This window comes from Hyaena hyaena, unplaced genomic scaffold (assembly GCF_003009895.1).
Source record: "Hyaena hyaena isolate Hyena2069 unplaced genomic scaffold, ASM300989v1 scaffold_399, whole genome shotgun sequence".
NCBI classification, from domain to species: Eukaryota; Metazoa; Chordata; class Mammalia; order Carnivora; family Hyaenidae; genus Hyaena; species Hyaena hyaena.
In genome coordinates, this window is record NW_024081033.1 from 833,846 (window position 1) to 854,152 (window position 20,307).

A 20,307-nucleotide genomic window follows, 5' to 3' on the forward strand; every position below is an offset into this window, starting at 1 on the left:
TATAAATTTCCAAAGTGATTGTATGGTAGGTAAATTATACTTGTTATAAATAGAGCTGTTAAAAAATAAATCAGTAATGGGATCTTGTTAAAAACTGAAGAAAGTAGAGTAGGTCCACAATAAAGAGCATCAGCAATAGATTCCGTGCATTTCAAACAGCATCTTCGAGAAAATACCATTTGGCAGTGCCCCCAGCTCACTCACAAAATAACCAGAAATATGTAAATGGGCAAAAAAGAAAGAAAACACTCTTCTAAAAATCATTCCAAATATGTATTGTCATTTTAAAAAGAGACAGGGTAAAAATATCGATCGGCTACAATATTTATATTCTCAGAATCACATTAATTTCACAATATCAAAAGGCTTACACAACTGACAACAGATAATATGCTCCCTTAGAAAAGAAGATGAAAATATGGGAATCCTCTTTGTCTGATACATTGTTTTATTTTGTCCTGACCTTAAGCCTGAATTTATGTTTTGCTAATGTGCTTCTAAAGCCTCTTTCTTCTGTGCAGTTTGCTGCACTTGCTGAGAAAGAAAAAAGTAACACACAAATTGAGTAAATTACTGTTTTATTTTATTCGCGTATTCCGTCAAACCGTTATAACTAGAGGGACTCCCAGAGTCACGAGTCCGTGTATTTACTGAAGACTTTGTTTCTCGCCATTAGTACACAAAATTACAAGAGGTTGATTTACTTCCAGAAGAAATCAACAGGAGATTATTTATGAGCCTTGATTTAACTAAGTTTTTACGCAGCACAAACAAAAGGACATTTCAGTTTGGAGAATTACAAACACGTGCACCATTACAGTCACTTAAGTGAATGATTTTGCTGGTAAGACTGGAATGCAAGCAAGTAAGACCTTTTTTTTTTTTTTTTTTTTTTTTTAAGAACGGGCTATGCCCACAGTCTTACTGATACTCCATCACTGGTTCTCTGCCAAGGCAATGACTGTCCTAAGGAGAAGAGAATCTACCGAAGAAGAGGATGCTGTTGGACTCCTTGTGCCTGACGAAGAACAGGAAAGGGTGATTGCAATGAAAGTGTTCATATCCCGGTGCCAGTGTGAGGGCAAAGCCCACGCCGGTGCCGGCCGCAGTCTCAGTCCCTCCCTCGGTGACCGCCACAAAGGCCCTGTGCAGGAACTTCTCCGCCCGCAGCCCCGAGTGTGCGGACAGCCCCGGAGAGTCCGCTTTGTACTCGCTGAAGGCGTCTCCCCGCCCCACGGCTGCCAAGACGGCCTCCAGATCGTACCCATCCTCCACCTCGAACCGCGGCAAGTGCAAGGTCACGTTCCTTTCTTCCATATGCCCTGGGCTAGTCCACTCCACTAATTTTTCTGGAGTTATTTGATCTATAATCTATTCAGAAAAATGGTATGATTATCAATACAAAGCTGAAACACTGTAACACTGATTCGTCTCTGTTAGAAATGATTAATTTTAATAATGAACGAAAGAAGAAATGCTATTCCACTAGACCGTTGTCTATATAGCAGGCACTTGTCTTATACTTCTTTATTTATCTTATGTATGTGAAAACTCAATAGTAGTAAATGAATTCTTAAGGATGAGAAGTTATTCCTTACTCTATCAATCTAACACATATTATTTCATTTTTTTCTACCCCCTTGTAGTCTTTTATGCATATATAACATATAATTTATACATAGTAAGTTGTATATTTATATAAATTATCTGTAATAAATGTTATAATTAATATATTTTACATAATATCTATATTTACATAGTTGCAATTGTGGTAAATATCCATGTTACTTCTTTTAATGTAAACTTTTTCAGAGGCCCATATCTCTCCTAAATGTCTTCAGACTGAATACATAATATAACCATCGAGCTGATAAATTTTGCCAAACATTCATCCACTCATTTTACAATCATCCAGTAAGTAAATAGGCAGCATGATAAATGCTGACAGATCCGGTGGATCCAAAAATAACAGTCATGATGATGATGATGACCACAACAATGATGAATTTCAAACTAGGTATCTTAGTATATTTAATGCAGAAATGACTGATTTGACTGATTTTGTTTCTTTTAAACTGGAATTTTGAAGTCAGAGTATGAATACTCTTAAAGCTTTTGTACATATCGCCATCCTGCTATCCCAAATTGTTCCAACATGTAAAGTAACTGGAGATGTTTCACAGCCATAGAACAGCATCTGGTATTATAATAATATAGCATCCATCACTTACTGAGTGCTTTCTATGTACTGGACCTCTTCACAGAGATATCTCAGGCTAGGTTCGAGTAAAGGGTGACTAAATCAAAGGGTTCAAGATTAAAGATCTTATGGATTTGGGATGATTATTATGTGTCAATGGAGGTTCATCCTTGGATTTTAAAAATTACCACTCTGGTGAGTGATGTTGATTAGGGAGGAGGTTGTGTATGTGGGGGGCAGAGAGGAAATGGGAAATCTCTGTACCTTCCTCTCAATTTTGCTGTAAACCAAAACTCCAAAAAATTAAAAATCTTTACAAAGAAATTAGGGGCGCCTGGGTGGCTCAGTCGGTTGAGCGACCAACTCCATTTTGGCTCATGTCATGATCTCACAGTTCATGAGTCCAAGTCCCACACTGGGCTCTGTGCTAATAGAGTGGAGCCTGCTTGGGATTCTCTCTCTCACCCTCTCTCTCTGTTCCTCCTCCACTTGTGCCCCCTCTCTCAAAATAAATAAATACACTTAAAATTGTTTAAACAAATAAAAAGAAATTAACGGTCCAAGAAAGAAATTCAGGAGGTCTAATAGACTACAGAACAGGATGCAGAATTTGCTGTATGTGTACATGCAGTTCTTTTCTGGGAAAAAGGTGCATAGAGGTTAACCATTTCTCAGAATAGTGGCTGGTCTTTGGCTGTCCCAAATATTAAATGTTCAATTTTAGCTCATCCCCAAATATTTTGGTATTGGTTGTTTTTAATAAACCTAGTACTGTTTAACGCCCCTTTTTGACATCCATCTGTAGCTGCTGGACAGAGTACGGAATACCTCCTGCTTGACAGCAGCTCCAAATCAAAAGTCCTGTTTCCCAGCTTACCCAGAAACAAGCTTTGGGACACAAAGCTTCAGGAAATGAAAGCAAGATTGGGAAGATGTGAGGCTTTACCTTCTCCAGACCATCTGTGTCATTGGGCAGCAACACAAACATGCTTAGGTCATTGTTTTTATACGGAATTCCCAGAATTTTGGCTTGCAAGTCCTCCAGGAAAGCGAAGCTATAGGCATGGCTCTGTGTCATCATTGGCACACATCTGCTCATACTCTGCAACAAAGTAACAGAGCGAGCAATGTCAAAAGAGGCCTAAGACAATCAAGTTAGCCTACCAAAGTCATTGGCTCCACCTAAAATAGCACTAAAGATGCTTCAATCAGCACTGCTATCTACCAAGTACATTCGCTCAAATATGACTTTAGATTATACGTTCCACATGTAAACACATCACATAAATAAATTAAGGGCCATACCTTATTCAGCCAAAATTCCTCCTCCTTGGTATTTTCTTTCTTAAACTCCCTGTCCCATTGCCCTTCAAAATAAACTATGTTCACCAGTGCCAGCTTGGTGAAGCTGTCTAGAGAACCATCTGGAAACAGGTCCTTGATTTTTTCTGCAAAATGAACAACAACAACAAAATTGGCCGATCTTCAAAATCACCAGTGCTATGCATGGCAGATGTGATGCAGGTAGACTTGACTCATCATTAAAAACTGAGCCAGGTCAGCACCTCAGGGCCTTGCCGACAAGAGGTTTGCTGGCAGAATTGTAGGGAGAGTCTCACTTTGCCCATAGCCCATTTATCCCATTGGATAAATTGACATATGGTGGTTAAGAGTTCAAATTCTGGGATCAGACTGCCTCTGTTAGCATCCAGTTTTGCCTCTTACCAGTTGAGGAATCTCGGGCAAGTTATTTAAGCTCGCTGTGCCTCAGTTTCCACATCTGCAAAACAGGAATAAAACCTGCCTCATGGAGTGGTTACGAGGAGTAGATGACTTAATATGCATAAAGCACTTAGACTGTTTTCCAGCTCATGATAAGCACACAGTAAGTGTAAGCTATTATTTTTACCCATTTGATACAGTTACCACCTGAAACTTAGGAATTTCTTATATTATTGGAAAAGGAGCAATGTTTTTGTCTCTGGGTTTAGCCCATCCCACACTAAATTCTGAAGAATATTGCCTGCAATCAACCGTTGATAGACCCTCTTTTTCCCTGCTCTTCAAATTTTATTTTATTTTTTGGACTAAGTATGAAGATGGAAAAATTGCATTGTGAAATAATAACGTCTTCCTGATAACTGGAATTTTAAAAATGTGTTCTGAAACTCTAACACTAAAGTATCAGCTTTTGCCCCCAAAGTGCATTTCCATATTAATAGTCCTCTCTGGTATTTCTTGTGTGTTTGGCTCATATTAGGGGATACGGGGAGAGCATGACGTGAGGGCTTTGTCAGTTTCTCTGCTGTGGATGGGGATGAAAGTTACCATCCCAGCATGATGCTCTAGGGCAGATGAAGCCCAGGCAGCCCCAGCTGAAGGCTATAATGGCAGGTCTTGATGGGAGGGGAGCTAAATGTTTCTACTTGAGAAAGAAAAAGGAAACACTCTGTGACATTTCCTCTTATGGACCCAAACTCAGAAAGAAAGGCTCTGATATAAAGGAAAAGATGTGAGCCCAACACAGACATAAGTCCAGTTTCGGAAGCCCCGAATATACTGTGATCCACAGCCACGTGCACATCATTCTCCACTAGATGTTTCCATGAAGATGGCTTCCGGTGGGCCCTCCCTGGTGCCTCGTTGGCTCTCTCCCATTTGCTGAGACCATTCCACTCTCTGTAATGTCTTCTCCCTGCCCCCCATGCTCAGCCTTGCCCTCCTAACCCTGAAAAATTTATCTCAAGTCTGCAGCCCCCAAAAGCTTGTGCACTCTAGCACCCCCTGGGTGTGAAGGTCTTCTCTCAGAGCAGGTGCTCAAGAAGTGTTTTATCATGAATGACCCATCCATACTGTACCCTTTGTTTGGCTTTCGACCCAGGAATTAATCTTCTTTCGACTTTCATCTGCTGCATTTACAAAGTCAACAGGTTCCAGAGATGCATGGTAATGTTTTTCCACATAATCTAAGTATTTCTTTAGGAGGAACAGGGAAAGAGTAGAAAGAGGTTGAAAACTCAATTTATTAAAAAAAGGAAATTCAGTTTATCCATTTCCAGCATCTCTAAATAAATGTATCTGTACATTAAATTTTCTGTACATTAAGATGGCTGGGAAAATCACTTTTGAGCACTTCCAAGCACATTTCTGGCAGGTGCAATAGGGTTAAGGCAAAAAGTGGATTTAGACTGCTGGAATTAAACAGAAGCTCCCAAAGGGCCTGAATGTCTGGAGAAGAGGCAGGGGGACACACCCAGTGACATGGGCTGAGCCAGGCAGTCAGCTCAGGCAGCATGCCTTCAGGACCCACAGTCCTAAAACAGACATTAGCCATTCATGAACACCACTCACAAATGTGGTGGACACAGCAAAACTTACTTGAAGGAAGAGGTATGTCTTTTCTCCAAAGAGCCTGTTGGCTATTCTTAGTTCATAACCATTAGTGGATTTGCCTATCTCACTCAAAAATTCTTGGAATTGTTGATGTATCTCTTCTGTCTTCTCAATCTTCAAAATCAAAACAATAAATATGTCATATATACTCTATGCTGTATTCTTAAAGTCAGCTCAATAAAAGACAATGTTATTAAGAAAATCATAAGGAAGAGAAAATGCACGTGCAGTATTGTATTGTGTTTATCCAAAAAAATCTGCATCTAAGTGGACCTGTGCCATTCAACCCCGTGTTGTTCAAGGGTCAACTGTCTGTGAATATCAGTGACTGGGGACTTCAAGGCCAGTGGGTTTTCAGGCCCCACTCTCTCTGTGCAACTGTATGAAATGGACAAATGTACACTACAAGTGGCACAGATATTAGTATAATCCCCTTGGAAAATAATTTGGTAACACTTAACAAAGTGGAACAAAAAGTTAAATGAACATAAAGTTAAATTCAACATAAAGTTGAATAAAGTTAAACCCTACCTGCCAGATATATACTATAGACCAGTGGTGCCCCATAGAAATATAGTGCAAGCCACAAATGTGAGCCACATATATAATCTTGAATTTTCTAGTGACTACATTCTTAAAAGTAAAAAGCAGATGAAATAAAATGTAATATATTTTATCAATCAAATATACCTAGAACATCATTTCAACATAACTATGATATACAAATATATATTAACATACAGGTATGGTGTATTTTTTCAACAAAATAATACATAAAAATTAACAAGATATTTTATATCTGTGACAAAACAAAAAATGTATTCTTGGTCTCTTTCTCCAGTTCCTAACACAGAGCTCCTAAACCTTGTAATTTGCTGAGTGCAAATTCCTGGGTGCCAGGAAGCATCTTTTCTTTCAATATTTTCTCTTTGATCCCAGTTCCTGACACAGAACTTCTAAATCCGTTGGTATTTTCTGGGTGATAGGAGCATCTTTTGTTCCAGCGACTTCAAGATGGGGGCTGGTCATCAGAAAAGACCAAACCATAATTAGAAGCTTGGAACTTACAGCCTCATCTCCCATCCTCCAGGGAAAGGAGAGGGGCTGGAGACAGAGCTAATCATTGATGATGCCTATATGATAAGGCTTTCATAAAAATCCCTACCCTACAATGTTTAAAGACCTCTGAGTTGGTGAACACATCGATGAGCTAGAAGGGTGGTGGGCCCCAAACTCTTTGGACAATCTGAGACTTAACACCCTATATACCTTTTCATATGGCTATTTGTTGGTATTTTTTTTACAAGAAACCAGTGTTTCCCTAAGTTCTCTGAGCCAATATAGCAAATTATCCAATTTGAATAGGGGGGTAATGGGATCCTCTGATTTGTAGCCAAGCTGGACAGAGTGTGGAACCTACTTCCTTACAATTAGCATCTGAAGGAGAGCAAGTCTTGTGGAACGAAGGCTTTTAACTTGTGGTGTCTGCACTGACTCCATGCAGTTAGTGTCAAAATTGCTTAATGTGAGGAAACACAAACACTCAACGTCAGAAGTGTTGTGAGTAGAAAAACAGTTTTCCTTCAACATTATTTTCTCATACTAAGATCTTGAATTCCAATGTATATTTGACACTTAGAGCACCTTTCAGTTTGAACTAGATATATTTCAAATACTCTGTAGCCAATTCAATGGCTGCCATATTTGAAAGCTCAGGACTAGAGAGACTATCATCCAGGGAAACTACAAGGTTTGTATAGGAAGGGTCATTTGTTTGTAATAAGAAGGAAGAAAGGAAGCAAGGAAGAAAGCAATCACCTATGAACAGGATAAATGGGTTAACAGCCATGAAAATGAATCAAGGACTACAAGTATCCACCTAAAATAGATGAATCTTATAAATATAATTCTGAGCCAAAAAGAATCAGGTTGCAAAGAATAATAAAATTTTTTAAAATACAGAAATAATAACCACCAAGTTCAGGATTGTGGAACATCTTCTTTCAGGAGAGGAGGGGAATGTGTTCAAGGAAGGTACTTGGGGCATTAGCTAATTTGTCAATAGTTTATTTCTTACTCCAGAGGGAAGAGTTAAAAGTTACTCGGAATTGCATTATTCAGAATTACAGAAGTGTATAAGGATTCCTAATACCTTGGGGTGCCTGGGTGGCTCAGTCGGTTAAGAATCCAACTTTGGCTCAGGTCACGATCTCATGGTTTGTGGGTTCAAGCCCCGCATCAGATTCTGTGCTGACAGCTCAGAGCCTGGAGCCTGCTTCGGATTCTGTGTCTCCTCTCTCTGCCCCTCCCCCACCCGTGCTCTGTCTCTCTCTCTCAAAAGTAAATAAACATTAAAACATTTTTTAAAATAAAGTTAAAATCTTCTCTTAATATTAAGGGTTTATTACTATATAATACTAGCAACACTACTTGGCTGCAGTGATTATAATTGCTTAAAACCAAGTATAAACTATTACCCCTTCTACACATTTTCCCAGGGAGCCCACATCAACAACACAGACATAATGAAGACTAACACATATCTCCTCACCTTTTTTTCTTCAGTTTTTATTTTTGAGCTCTCTGTGTCTTTCTCAGAGGAAAGCATCTGAAAGGACAGAAAATATTATGGTTGTGGGTGGAATAGAGAAACCCTCACATAGAATCAGGCCAGGGAAGTAGAATGTTTGTTCAAGAGACTTCAGTGGTAAATGGGTAGCATCTCTCTCCTCGCAAAGCCATGCCCAGGTCTGGACTGCCCATTGATCTCACCTACACTGGGATCTCCTTTCATGTATGATCTTTGATGTGCCATTTATAGCCTAGTGGGGATTATGCAACTTCTTCCAATAGGTTTTGTTCTTCATGCTCTGTACTTAATAATGAGCTTAAAGACTTTCGACAAAGCCACTCACTCTGCCCCCACTCAAAGGAATTTCAAGCACCAGGAAGCAGGAGGTCCCTTTGGAGAGGGACCAGGACTTCCCTGATAGACATGAAACTGCTCCGTGTCTTCACATGCATTCTCTGTCTCCTGGACCCATTTCAGGGTGATGGTGGAGGGCTGCCCCCAGAGAAGAGCCTGCTTGGACAGCAATGGGAGCCTCCTTACCTTCCGTAACTGCACCGCGGTGGCTCCTTGGGCCCCGAAGACCAGCATGCCGATGGCGGCTGAAATGCCCACGGGGGAAAAGAAGATGTTGCCATCTTTTATCTTATTCAGCTTTTGGAAAAGATTAAACCCAAACTGAGTGTATGCTGCACCGAGCGAATCCATGAAGAATCCAGCAAGATCTAGAACAGCAACAACAATCAAAACCAAATGAGCTCCTTCCACCTATTTGAGTTGCTTTATATCCCAGGAGCCCTTCCTGATTCTCTTGATCTCCCTGCATTGATTCAGAAAATAGAGGTTTTCATTCTCCCAGGGAAGGGTCACTGCTGCCTGCTTCTCACCCTTTCCTTGGCCTTCTCTGGACAGGAGACAGGAGTCAATCCGGCATCTTCCAAAGTTTCTGTTCTCATTCCCCCAGGCAGCAGGGTTGACACCTAAATGGTTCTCTTTTCTCTTCTTCTCTGCCAGGGCCTGCCTGCGTCTGCCTGCCCACCGCTTCCTCCCGCGCTAACCTGCCCCAGGCAGGCCGAGCCCTTGCCTGCTCCTGTCTGACGGTCTGGCTGCTGGCCCGTGACCAGGCCACGGGAAGGCCTGGGAATTCCTCCTGACCTCAGGTCTCCAAACCAACCTTAAAATAATAAAGTCAATAGTGGCTCCTTCTTGGATACTTTCTATCTCTCAACTGATTAAAATCTAGTGCAGAGAGAGACAGGATAGATTAACTGTCTTAAACCCCAAACCCTAACTGCATGAAAATTTGAGTCTTGTCTGAATTTTCCCTGAAGGGCAATGACAGATCTCTTTGCCATGGGTTATTAAGTAGGGGCAAAAGTGTTTTCTTTCCTCCACTTTTCTGTATTGTTTCAGGCTTGTACCATGAGTTCATATTACTTTTGTAATCACACACACACACACACACACACACACACGCATAATTTTAAAGAGCAATTACTATTTACCAAAACAAACAATTAAAACACATTTTATGCTTTCTTCACCACCAGCTATGTTACAACTAGTTAATGAAGGCTTTAAGAAAAATCCTAAAACAAGAATGAGATTAATGCAGAAGAAAATGTTTTGAAAGCCTACATACTTTGAGGGGTTTTTTGAATCAAGGGCCCATTCCTGTGAAAGCATTCCACATCTGCCGTTAAAACTTCCATTTCAACCCCAAGTTTCTTTACAAGGATTCCTTGCGAGTTAACTCAGAAATAAAATCAGTCAGGGTGCCTGGGTGGCTCAGTCAGTTGAGTGTCTGACTTCAACTCAGTTAAATGATCTCACAGTTTGTGAGTTTGAGCCTTGCATCAGACTCTCTGCTGAGAGCTCAGAGCCTGGAGCCTGCTTCAAAATCTGTGTCTTCCTCACTCTCTGCTCCTCCCCCACTCAGGCACATGCTCTCTCTCTCTCTCTCTCTCCCTCTCTCTCTCTCTCAAAAATAAATAAAACACTAAAAAAATTTTTTAAAGAAATAAAATCAATTAACTTATTGTCAAACAAGATGATGATATATTGTCATGACTATGTAAACACTGAAATGAATAAAACCACCCCAAGGAAAATTACGCACAATAAACGTACATCTTTCAAATCAATAAACATCAGTGTTCCCAAAACACCAAAGTCTCAAGTTGAAGCTAAAGAAGGAACTTACCTGGTTTCTGGAGAGAAAGAGGTGGCTAGGAAAGGAACCAGGAAGCATATGTTACATGAGTTGTTGAGATCTTTAATTTATAGGACTCTCTCTCTGTCCCTCTCTGCCTCTCCCTAGTCATTATCGTTGCATTTCCAGTAAAACAATTTTTGGTTTCTCAATGACAATTTCCCTAATAAAATTACCACACAAGATTTATGACAAAGCTGAGGGTTCCATTTCCTATTTCTTCCACTCATGGCCATGAAGCTGCGCACTTGATGTCAGCAACTGTTTTGTGAACTATAGCTCACAAAGGGTGCACATTAGGACACAGAAGAATAGAGCTTAAATTCTAATCCCTTACAAAGGATTTTGGAGGCTCACTCAGAAGATCAAAATCAGCCAGACAGCAAAATAAGATGAAAAGCAGGAACTCAGCCCAAGACCAAAGAGTAACATTAGAATGGCCAAGTTAAATAGATATGACTCAGGTGGAAAACCCATCAGAGGGCGGGCCTTCTTCACCCCCAGTGATCTTTAGGATCCTCTGGAAAGAATTGTTTAGAGGACTGGTTCTCCACCTTGGATACATGCTAAAATCTCCTGAGAAACAAACAAACAAAAACTATGCCAAGCCCTACCCCAGATAACTAAGTCAGAATTTCCTGGGGTGGGAAACAGACATCAGAATTTTTATCACTCCAGGTGATTATGATGTGCAGCCAAGGTTGGAAACCACTGGTTTATAGCCTGACAAAGATCTGAGTTAATACATACTTTACTTGCAAGTACAGAGCTCTGTCCTGGCAAGCCCAGTCTCTGCAATAAAGTTAACTTAGCAGTTGCATTATTTTAGGAAGCCAAATGCAAAGAAGAAAATGAAGGAAAACAATCTTGTTAGATTTAAAAAAAAAAAAAAAAACAACAAGAAAAAGTAGTGAGAAGAGTTTGGGCAGGCAGCTAAACATATACGAGAGCATGTGTACACACACACACACACACACACACACCACTCTTGTTCTCAAGCATTCCCTCCATTAATTATGAAGTCCCTCTTTTTAGTTCATTCAATAAGCATTTGTTGAGAGCCTACTATGTACCAAACACTGGGCTAAGGACCAATAATTCATAGCATCCAACAGGCTTACTGATTTCAGGAAAACAACCCTGCTTCCAAAAAAACAAAAAAACAAAACTCAATAAAAGATTACACCTCCAAATTTCTAGTTTTTCCTGCTAACCCTGAGGCATCCCTATTGGCTCTACAAGTCCATTAAAGAAACAGTTCTTGGATTATTTTCTTTGGTCTTGGGTAAAGCGTGTGAAGATTTGTCATTGTTGCCAAGAAACAAATCCTAAAATGACAGCTTAGCTCTTCCCTCTCACCTGCGTGTCTGCCTCAGGAAGCAGCTCAGTGATGCACCTTCTAAGGGCATGGTCATGTGTGTGCCAATCTCAATACTCACAATTTGCTTTCGGTTTTTTTAATATTCTCAATACAGCTCTTCAAGCAAACTCAAAGCAGTATTTAATTAACTTTGCTTTCTGATTATCATTGAGAAACACACCAATTAAGCAAGGTTTGGAAACAATCAGCACTTGGTTGTGGAGTTGACCTTGGATGCCAAGGAAGTGAAGGTGTTAGTTTTTTAAAACGGTATGGAATCTTTGAGTCAGCAGTAGTGCTCCGTGTTTGAACCTCTCTACTGGTATAGGTCTTCTCATTTCTTTCTCTGTGACCTTAGGCTCCGAAGTATGGCCCAGTGACCTCTGCCAGCCCTCCACTTTTTCCTAAAGTATTTCCTCTACGAGGCAGTTTCACAGGGAGGCCTGGCTTTCCCCTGAAGACCACATACCCCACAGTCTTCCCTTGGACGATCACTCATATCTTGGGATCAGGAAGCAAGATCCCCATTCCTAGTCTCTCTCCTACTATTATGCCTTCCAAGCCTTTCTTCCTTCAACACCTGCATTGTTCCCTTTAGAGATTTACCCCATCTTGCTGTGCCTATCCCCACCCATATCTACCCCCCACCACCTCTCCACATAGGCATGGTCTTCCTGTCCACTCTCACCCCACTGCCCCTCTGTATGTCTTCATAGTCTATGCTGGGGGCAGCTCACACTTTCCTGGCCTCACCTTCCCTCTCTTCTTGTGGTCCACACTCATGGTCACACTTGGGTGTCATCACCACCAGGAAGTGCTCCTGCTGGAAATTACTGGACACTGAAATTCCTTCCTCTGATTACAGATTCTTATCCCTGTTCTTCCCAAACCTAATTTTCAATGTCATCACAACCTCCAGTCGTTGGACCCCTCCCCAACCTTCTATTTCATCAGCCTCTTCCTCCCAGTATCAAAATTCTCCCAGAGCTAGAAAATACATTCACAATTAGAAACCATAAAAGTGGTTCCAATGTTTCTGGGTGAGGAAATGAAAATAATTAAGCCCTGAACCAGAGTGCTAGAGGGTTCCCATCTATCCCAAGTTTGGGCACAACCTCGGCATCCGTGCATCAGTCTGTGACTGATGCTGACATGTAATACTTCGTTTCCAAGCCTATAATGTAATGGATGCCAATGGGTCCCAACCAGATCGCTTTTTCCAGCAAGCGCTCCTGTCACCTGGCCGCCATTTTGTCTGACAGTTCAACTGGGAACCATGCAGCACCCCACCCCCAGGCAGAGCACACCTCAGGTATGACTCACTGGCATAAGATATAAAAAGATAAGACAGCTTCCTTACACCAAAACAGAATGGATTTTGTGGTGTATATTTTCCTCCAGAGCTTTTGCCATGGGAGCAGAGTGAATCTAATCTCGGTTTCCTTTCTCTGTCCTGCTTCTCTCAAAGAAACCCTCTCTTCTCCTCCCAATCCAAAAAATTCCCTGAACAAGAACCTCTGTCTTCAGCACTGCTTCTGGGGGAGCTGAACAAGGCCATGTATCTTCATATCTAGCCCAAGGTCTCTCATTGATTTTGCTTTCTAAACATTTCTTGGCAATTCTTGCAAATACTATCCTTTAGATTAACTTTTCGATCAGTTTATAAAGACCAATGAAAATTCCCCTGGGGATTTACATTGGAACCTTTAGGATTGCCATTAACATGTCCCTCAGTAGAGTTTATAGATAGAAAGAAGTAGAGAAGGAATAAGATAGAAAACCAGTTTTATCTTTATGATGAAAAAATTAAACAAGTATGCCCACTATCACTGCTTCCATTCAAAATTGAACCAGGGCTTGGGGGGAAAGAATAGAATAGATAAAGAAGATGTGGTTTATATACACAATGTAATACTACATGGCAATGAGAAAGAATGAAAGCCTGCCATTTGCAGCAACATGGATGGAACTGGAGGGATAGTATGCTAAGTGAAATAAGTCAGTCAGAAAAAGACAGATATCCTATGTTTTCACTCATATGTGGATCTTGAGAAACTTCACAAAGACCATGAAGGAAAGGAAGGATTAAAAAAAAGTTAAAGAGAGGGAGGGAGACAAACCATAAGAGACTCTTAAATACAGAGAACAAACTGAGAGTTGATGGGAAATGGGGGAGAGGGGAAAGCGAGTGATGGGCATTAAGGAGAGCACTTGTCGGGATGAGCACTGGATGTTGTATGGAAACCAATTTGACAATAAATTATATTTTAAAAAATTAAAAATTAAATAAATAAATAAACCAGAGAATTCAGCAAATGTGATAAGGCAATTGAATAATTAATTAATTAACTAATTACCCTTCAAGACCCAAAATAAAATAAAATCATCATTCACACAGGAATTGACGCCTACATTATAAGAATTTAAAAGTGAGTTTAGCAAAAATGCTGAATGCGAGGTCTCTATAAAAAAAATCAAATATTGTTTATATACCAGCAACATAATGAAATGCAAAAACTGAAAAAAATTTAAATATATGATTTGAAAGAGCACCCAAAACCATCAGACACCTGCTAAAAATGAAAGATATATAAGCCCCAACACAGAAAAAGCTCAAACATAATACAGGGAAGTTAGGAAGACCTAAATAGATGGAGGAATGTTTTATTTATGGTTTAGAAGACTCAATATGGCAAAGATGTCAGCTCTCTCAGAATTGATCATTGCAATCTCAGTTGAAATCCCGGGAGGTTTTTTCTGTTTTTCAAAAAATTGAGCAGCTGATTCAGAGCTGTGAGAATAACCAAAACACTCGTGGAGAAGGAGGGGGAGACAAGACATATTCTATCAGGTAGTAAGACTTGTCTTTAAATAATTAAGTGTGGCAAAAGATACGGCAGAAGAAAGGCCCAATAAGATCTCTGTGCATATCGGCACACTAGATTTTTTTTTTAAGTATTACTGCAGAGCAGTGGAGGGAAAGTGATATTTTCCACAAATTATGCTGAGACAATCGGCTATCCATTGGGAAAAAAGAAATCTTGACTACTGCCTCACACCATATTCAAAATATCAACTCTAAATGACCTGCAGAGCTAAATGAAACACAACCAATACATTAACATTAATAGTAAAGATTAATAAATTGGACTACGTAAAAGGTAAAAGCTTTCATTAATCAAAATGCATTATTAACGTTGAACATACACATACTCCAGGATCCACCTAAGATATACACCCAACAGAAGTGTGTGCTCAGGGGCACCAAGAGACACATTCAATGGTAGGACATAGAAATAAATTATGGTGTAGTTACACAATAAAATACTACACAGCCATGGCAAGAAATGAACTAAAACTATAGTCGACAAAATGGATAAGCATTAAAGGCAACATTGAAGAAAAGAAGCCAAATGCAAAAGAATATAACTGTGGGACTCCATAAGAAGTTCAAAAGCAAGCAAAACTAAACTATAATGCTACAAGTCATCATGACGAAAGTAAAAATTGGAAAGCAATGCAAGGGGGATTTGAAGTGATGGTAATGTTATTTGTTTTAACCTGGATGGTGATGACATGGATGTTCACTGTTTGACAATTCATAGAACTATATGTTTAACTATTTTTAATTTAAACATAATGTTCTATATTAATGTCTAGAGTTAATCCCTCTTCATTCCTCAGCACCACCACCTCCCATTTCTCATTTTGAGATCATCTGAATCTTAATTTTTTTAATAATTAATTCTAACTTAAGCTTGAATCACGTTTTACTCTTCTTTTCTTTTTTCTTTTTTTTGTTTTTGTTTTTTTGGCATCACAGCTATTCATAGTTCACATTTTCTCTGATTCATCTTTTAAAAATTTGCAGTAGAACTTCTAGACATTCCTTCAGGTTAAAGTGTACAGATAGTCAACTAAGAGTCTTTGCTCATCCATTTTGCTGCCCCCCTTGACTAACAGTTTGTATGGTACACACTATAATTGCATTTCCTTTTTCTCAGAGATTCAAAATATTGCTCTGTGTCTTTTTGCAGGGCCAAAGTGCAACCTAAACTCAATCTGACTCTCATTCTGTTTTATAAATTATATTTGTTTTGACTCACAAAGCTTTAAGAATACTCCCTTCTTTCTCTGATTTTCCATAATTTTGCCACAAGGTAAAGTGTAGGTTCTCGATGGGCCCTTCCAATCTGTGTGAATTTGTTTCAGTTCTGTGCATTTTCTTGTCCTATATCTTTGAGTACTTCCTTCCCTCAGCTCTCTCTGTTCCTGAAATGCCCACCAATGAATGTTGGAGCTTCTTCAACTACCTGGCATGTCCTGTAATATTTTTTTAATGTTTATTTATTATTGAGAGACTGAGAGAGACAGAGCATGAGTGGGGGAGGGGCAGAGAGAGAGGGAGACACAGAATCTGAAACAGGCTCCAGGCTCCGAGCTAGCTGTCAGCACAGAGCCCGACGCGGGACTCAAACTCACAAACCGATAGATCATGACCTGAGCCAAAGTCATAAGCTCAACCAACCAAGCCACCCAGGCGTCCTGTAATATTTAAATGTCCTTTCTTTCTTTTTATCCTTCTATGCTACATGTTGTAGAATTTCATGACTCAGTCTTCCAGCTACTCATTGGTTGTGTTCATTCTGCTATTCAGTCAGCTTACTGACATCTTGTCATAATTAAGCTTATTTCCAGGAGCTTTAAATAAAATCATAACTTCCTATTCTTATTTTATATTTCTTAATGTATTTTATTTGATCTATTAATTCTATTAAAGCTGATTTCTTTCTTTCATGTGGTTATTTCTTGCACACATTTGGTAATCTATGTCATATGCTTATCTCTGTATTTGAGATTCCTCATTAGCCATATAAGGCTACTAGCAGCTTATACCCCATGAGTGGGAACTTGGCCATCTCGGTGACAGTGGCAGTCACCTGGGGGCATGACTATGCCTCTGTGTCTCAAGTGGACCCACTTACAGCTGGGGGCAAAGACCTCTGTCACTCACTGCCTGGCACAGGACTGGGGCAGGAAGACGCACACCTGGCCTGCTCTTCCTACTGAATTACTCGAACTTGCCACCATGATGGTGACCCACCTGGTACTCCCCCTGCCCTCTGAATTCACCACCTCAAATCTCAAAGAACACCGAAACCCAAAACTTTCTCTCAAGTAAGTCCTTGACCCTCAAAGTTCATGCTTGCAAAATAAAGAATTAGAAATAAATGACCTCTCATACTCCTTATTTCTACTTGGAAGGATCTATTGGGCAGTGGTTAGAAATCCACATTATAATATCCAGCCAGACTGCCTGATTCAAATCCCTAGTTCAATCACTTGTAACCTGGGTGACTTTGTCAGTACTCTCTCTGCGCCTCAGTTTTCTCACCTGTTAGCTATGGATACTGATAATAACCTGCCTCTGAGGATGATTGAGAAGTTTAAATGGGCTAACACAAATAAAGGTCTTTGATCAATACCAGTACACATAAGTACTCAACAAATATCAAGAACTATTACTCTCCCAATTTAGAGATTTTGTGACTGTAGTCTTTATTCTCAATATTGAAACTCACCCATGCCTGGACCTGACATTAACAACAGGAACAGCATCAACAACAACAACAAAACATAGTGCTGAAGGGAAGAGGCACAGCTGCCAACAATTTGGGGACATAATTAGAATTTAAAATCAAGAATTTCTCTTCTTCTTTTGATTGTCAGTTGAAATCATATTTTTACTGGATGAATTCCTCACATTTTGGAGCCTTTGACTACATTGGATTCTACTTCAAAGCACATGAATTCAGTCTCAATTCCTATGGTGTTTATAGCACGGTGCTAGCTGCTGGAGATAAAACATACTATGCTCACATATGCAGAAATACAGCCAGGAAGGATTTTCTGTTGCATTTACAACTTGACTGGGCAAGAAATTCTTTAATCATATATTTCGCCTCAAACCTGTAGACTAGGTTTCCTTGGCTTCAGAAATTTAATACAACATGAATATCTAGGGACTGTCTGTTTACCCTTTATAAGTGAGCTATTTTCTTTTTTGCCCAAATGCTAAAAGAATTATTTTCTCAACCTTTTATTTTTATAAATTTTTTAGCAAGTCAATTTAAGACCCATCTAATCAGGTGACTATCCATGTTAAGAAAGTTTTCTTTAATGGTGTCTTTAATTATTAATTTCATGCCAATTAATATACTTGCTTTCTTGGAAACACCATAATTCTTAGGTTCTCTACAGCTGCAAATTTCCCTTTTATTATTTCCTGTATATCTTAAGACAAATGCTGAAATACACCCTATTCATCACTAATTAAATTTTCCAGTACATCAGTTCTGTTTCTTTACTGCCTCTAAAATTTATTTAAATTTTGCTATTATATTTTTAGTTCCCTGGCAGTCTTTTTATATTTCATTCAATTCTTTCACACCTCATCACAGTTTATTTTAATAGATCTCTGCTTTAATTCCATGGATGCCATACCTTCCTAAAACTTATCAATCATACCAGAAAGTGTTCTAAAGTTCTCTTCTGGTTCTTTTTTTAAATTTTTTTTTTTTATGTTTTATTTATTTCTAGGAGAGAGAGACAGCGTGAGCAGGGGAGGGTCAGAGAGAGAGGGAGTCACAGACCGAAAGAGGCTCCAGGCTCTGAGCTGGCAGTCAGCACAGAGCCCGACGCGGGGCTCGAACCCACGAACCGCGAGATCATGACCTAAGCGAAAGCCGGACGCTTAACCGACTAAGCCACCCAGGCGCCCCAATTCTCTTCTGGTTCTTGCCGCAAATAATTTTCTGAAGTTTCTTTTGTGTTTTTTTTTTCTATAGCATGATGTATTCATTCCTTATTTGAAATTAGTTGGGTTTTTTTCCACAACCACATATTTTTTCCCCACTTCCTTAGCCTTGAACCTGGAATGTTCTCTTTAGAGAAAAGGTGTGTGGGTTCCCACCACCTCCACTATTGTGCATCTGACTGCTTCTCCAATCCTTTCACTCACTTGTAGCTAAAGCATTGTTTGAAGCACATGATGGGTAACATTATTTAGGACAGAAACAGTCTACAAGAATATGAGGATTTCTAAATTAAATATTAAGTATACAGAATACATGGGTAAGAGGTGTGTGTATGGGGGCAATTCTTATGTTTTAGATAGATACATAGATACAGAGAGAGAGAGAGAGAGAGATTTTATCTTGGAGAGAGAGATAGCACAAGTGGGAGAGAGGTGCAGAGGGAGAGAAAGGGAGAATCTCAAGCAGGCTCCATGCTAAGTGTGGACATGGGGCTTGATCCTATGACCCTGGGATCATTACGTGAGCTGAAATGAAGAGCTGGACACTGAACCAACAGAGCTACACAGGTGTACCTTGTGTTATATTTATTGAGTAAAAAAAGAAAAGAATAAGACAATGGATTTGGGAAAACAAAAATACAACACACGTAATGTGGATGAAGAATACATTTGAAGTTGGCATTCAACTATGGAATAAAGAAACCCATTGAGACAACCACACAGCTTCCTCACCCATCATCCCAACATAGGGCCTCTATCTAAGGTTAATGATACTGTAATAAAAAAAAATAATAATAAAGTCACACATCCAAAGGAAGAAAACATCAGTCAGGGATGAAGCAACACATGTTCTGGCTTGCTCCAGCTCAAGGAAAAGCTGAGAAGAAGTTTGAGGGGAAATCATAATATATGAAATCATAAGTAGGGCCTGGGTTGAAATAAAATAGGGCATACAGAGCCTGTGAACTAGAGAGTGCTAGAGAGCCTGTTGAGTACTACACATTCATGGTTCTCTTCCCAGAATGTTTGTAGTTGGCATAGATGAATCATTTGTTTTTTAATCTACATTGCCTCATTTGTTTTACCTGTCAACATTGCTGGGTGGAGGAAATCTTGAACTAGAAATGGAGGAGTCCAGTCCCCAGATTTGCATGTTCTGGCTGGTTTTCTATCAATTAGGTAGCATAGATTTGCATTTTCTCTCCACCTCTGGCTGCCATGTTAAAGAGTCAATCTCACTGGTCCAGGAGTGAAGAGCAAAGAACACCTGATTTTAACATAATTCCCAGTTTCTTATTGGCTCGCATCTACTGTAGTTCACTGGACTGTTAGAAAGCTCTCTCCTCCTTGTATGATCTGACTCTCTGACATTCTGAACAGAGGGGATAAATGAAATATACAAACCCAACAACATTCCACCAGGGTTCTTTCTGTCCTTCACACACCAAAAATACTCTACTTGTGAAGATGAAACTACCTCTGAGGGAAAGTGCCAATACCTGTCCTTACTTCCTATGAGTTAGTTGTACTGGGGGAGTTTCATTCAGTCTTCAAATGACGGCAAAAAGGAAAAAACTGCTAAGAAAAAGAGGGGCTAGGGGCACCTGAGGGACTCAGTTGGTTAAGCGTAGGATTCTTGATTCTGGCTGAAATCATGACCTCATTGTCGTGAGATGGAGCCCTGTGTCAGGCTCTGAGCTGACAGCGCAGAATCTTCTTGAGATTCTCTCTCTCTCGCTCTCTCTCTCTCTCTCTG

General features: G+C 39.8%; 1 protein-coding gene across 1 annotated transcript; it reads right to left on the reverse strand.

Moving 5' to 3' along the window:
* Positions 1–267: 267 nt before the first annotated feature.
* On the reverse strand, positions 268–9,111 carry SERPINB13 (serpin family B member 13). The gene is made up of 8 exons (XM_039251900.1): positions 9,050–9,111; positions 8,706–8,887; positions 8,145–8,201; positions 5,579–5,707; positions 5,059–5,176; positions 3,506–3,648; positions 3,147–3,302; positions 268–1,371 (listed from the first exon to the last, which is right to left on the reverse strand). The coding sequence occupies exons 2-8, from the start codon at positions 8,868–8,870 to the stop codon at positions 967–969; spliced, it is 1,173 nt and encodes a 390-aa protein (XP_039107831.1). The 5' UTR covers positions 8,871–8,887; positions 9,050–9,111; the 3' UTR covers positions 268–966.
* Positions 9,112–20,307: the final 11,196 nt, after the last annotated feature.

Excerpts from the sequence above, each read along its gene's own strand:
- SERPINB13 (XM_039251900.1), bottom strand. The coding sequence starts at position 8,870 with ATGGATTCGCTCGGTGCAGCATACACTCAGTTTGGGTTTAATCTTTTC. Across the intron at positions 5,177-5,578 it reads AGACATACCTCTTCCTTCAA|AAATACTTAGATTATGTGGA; the intron begins GTAAGTTTTGCT and ends TTCCTCCTAAAG. Across the intron at positions 3,303-3,505 it reads AGGAATTTTGGCTGAATAAG|AGTATGAGCAGATGTGTGCC; the intron begins GTATGGCCCTTA and ends ACTTTGTTGCAG.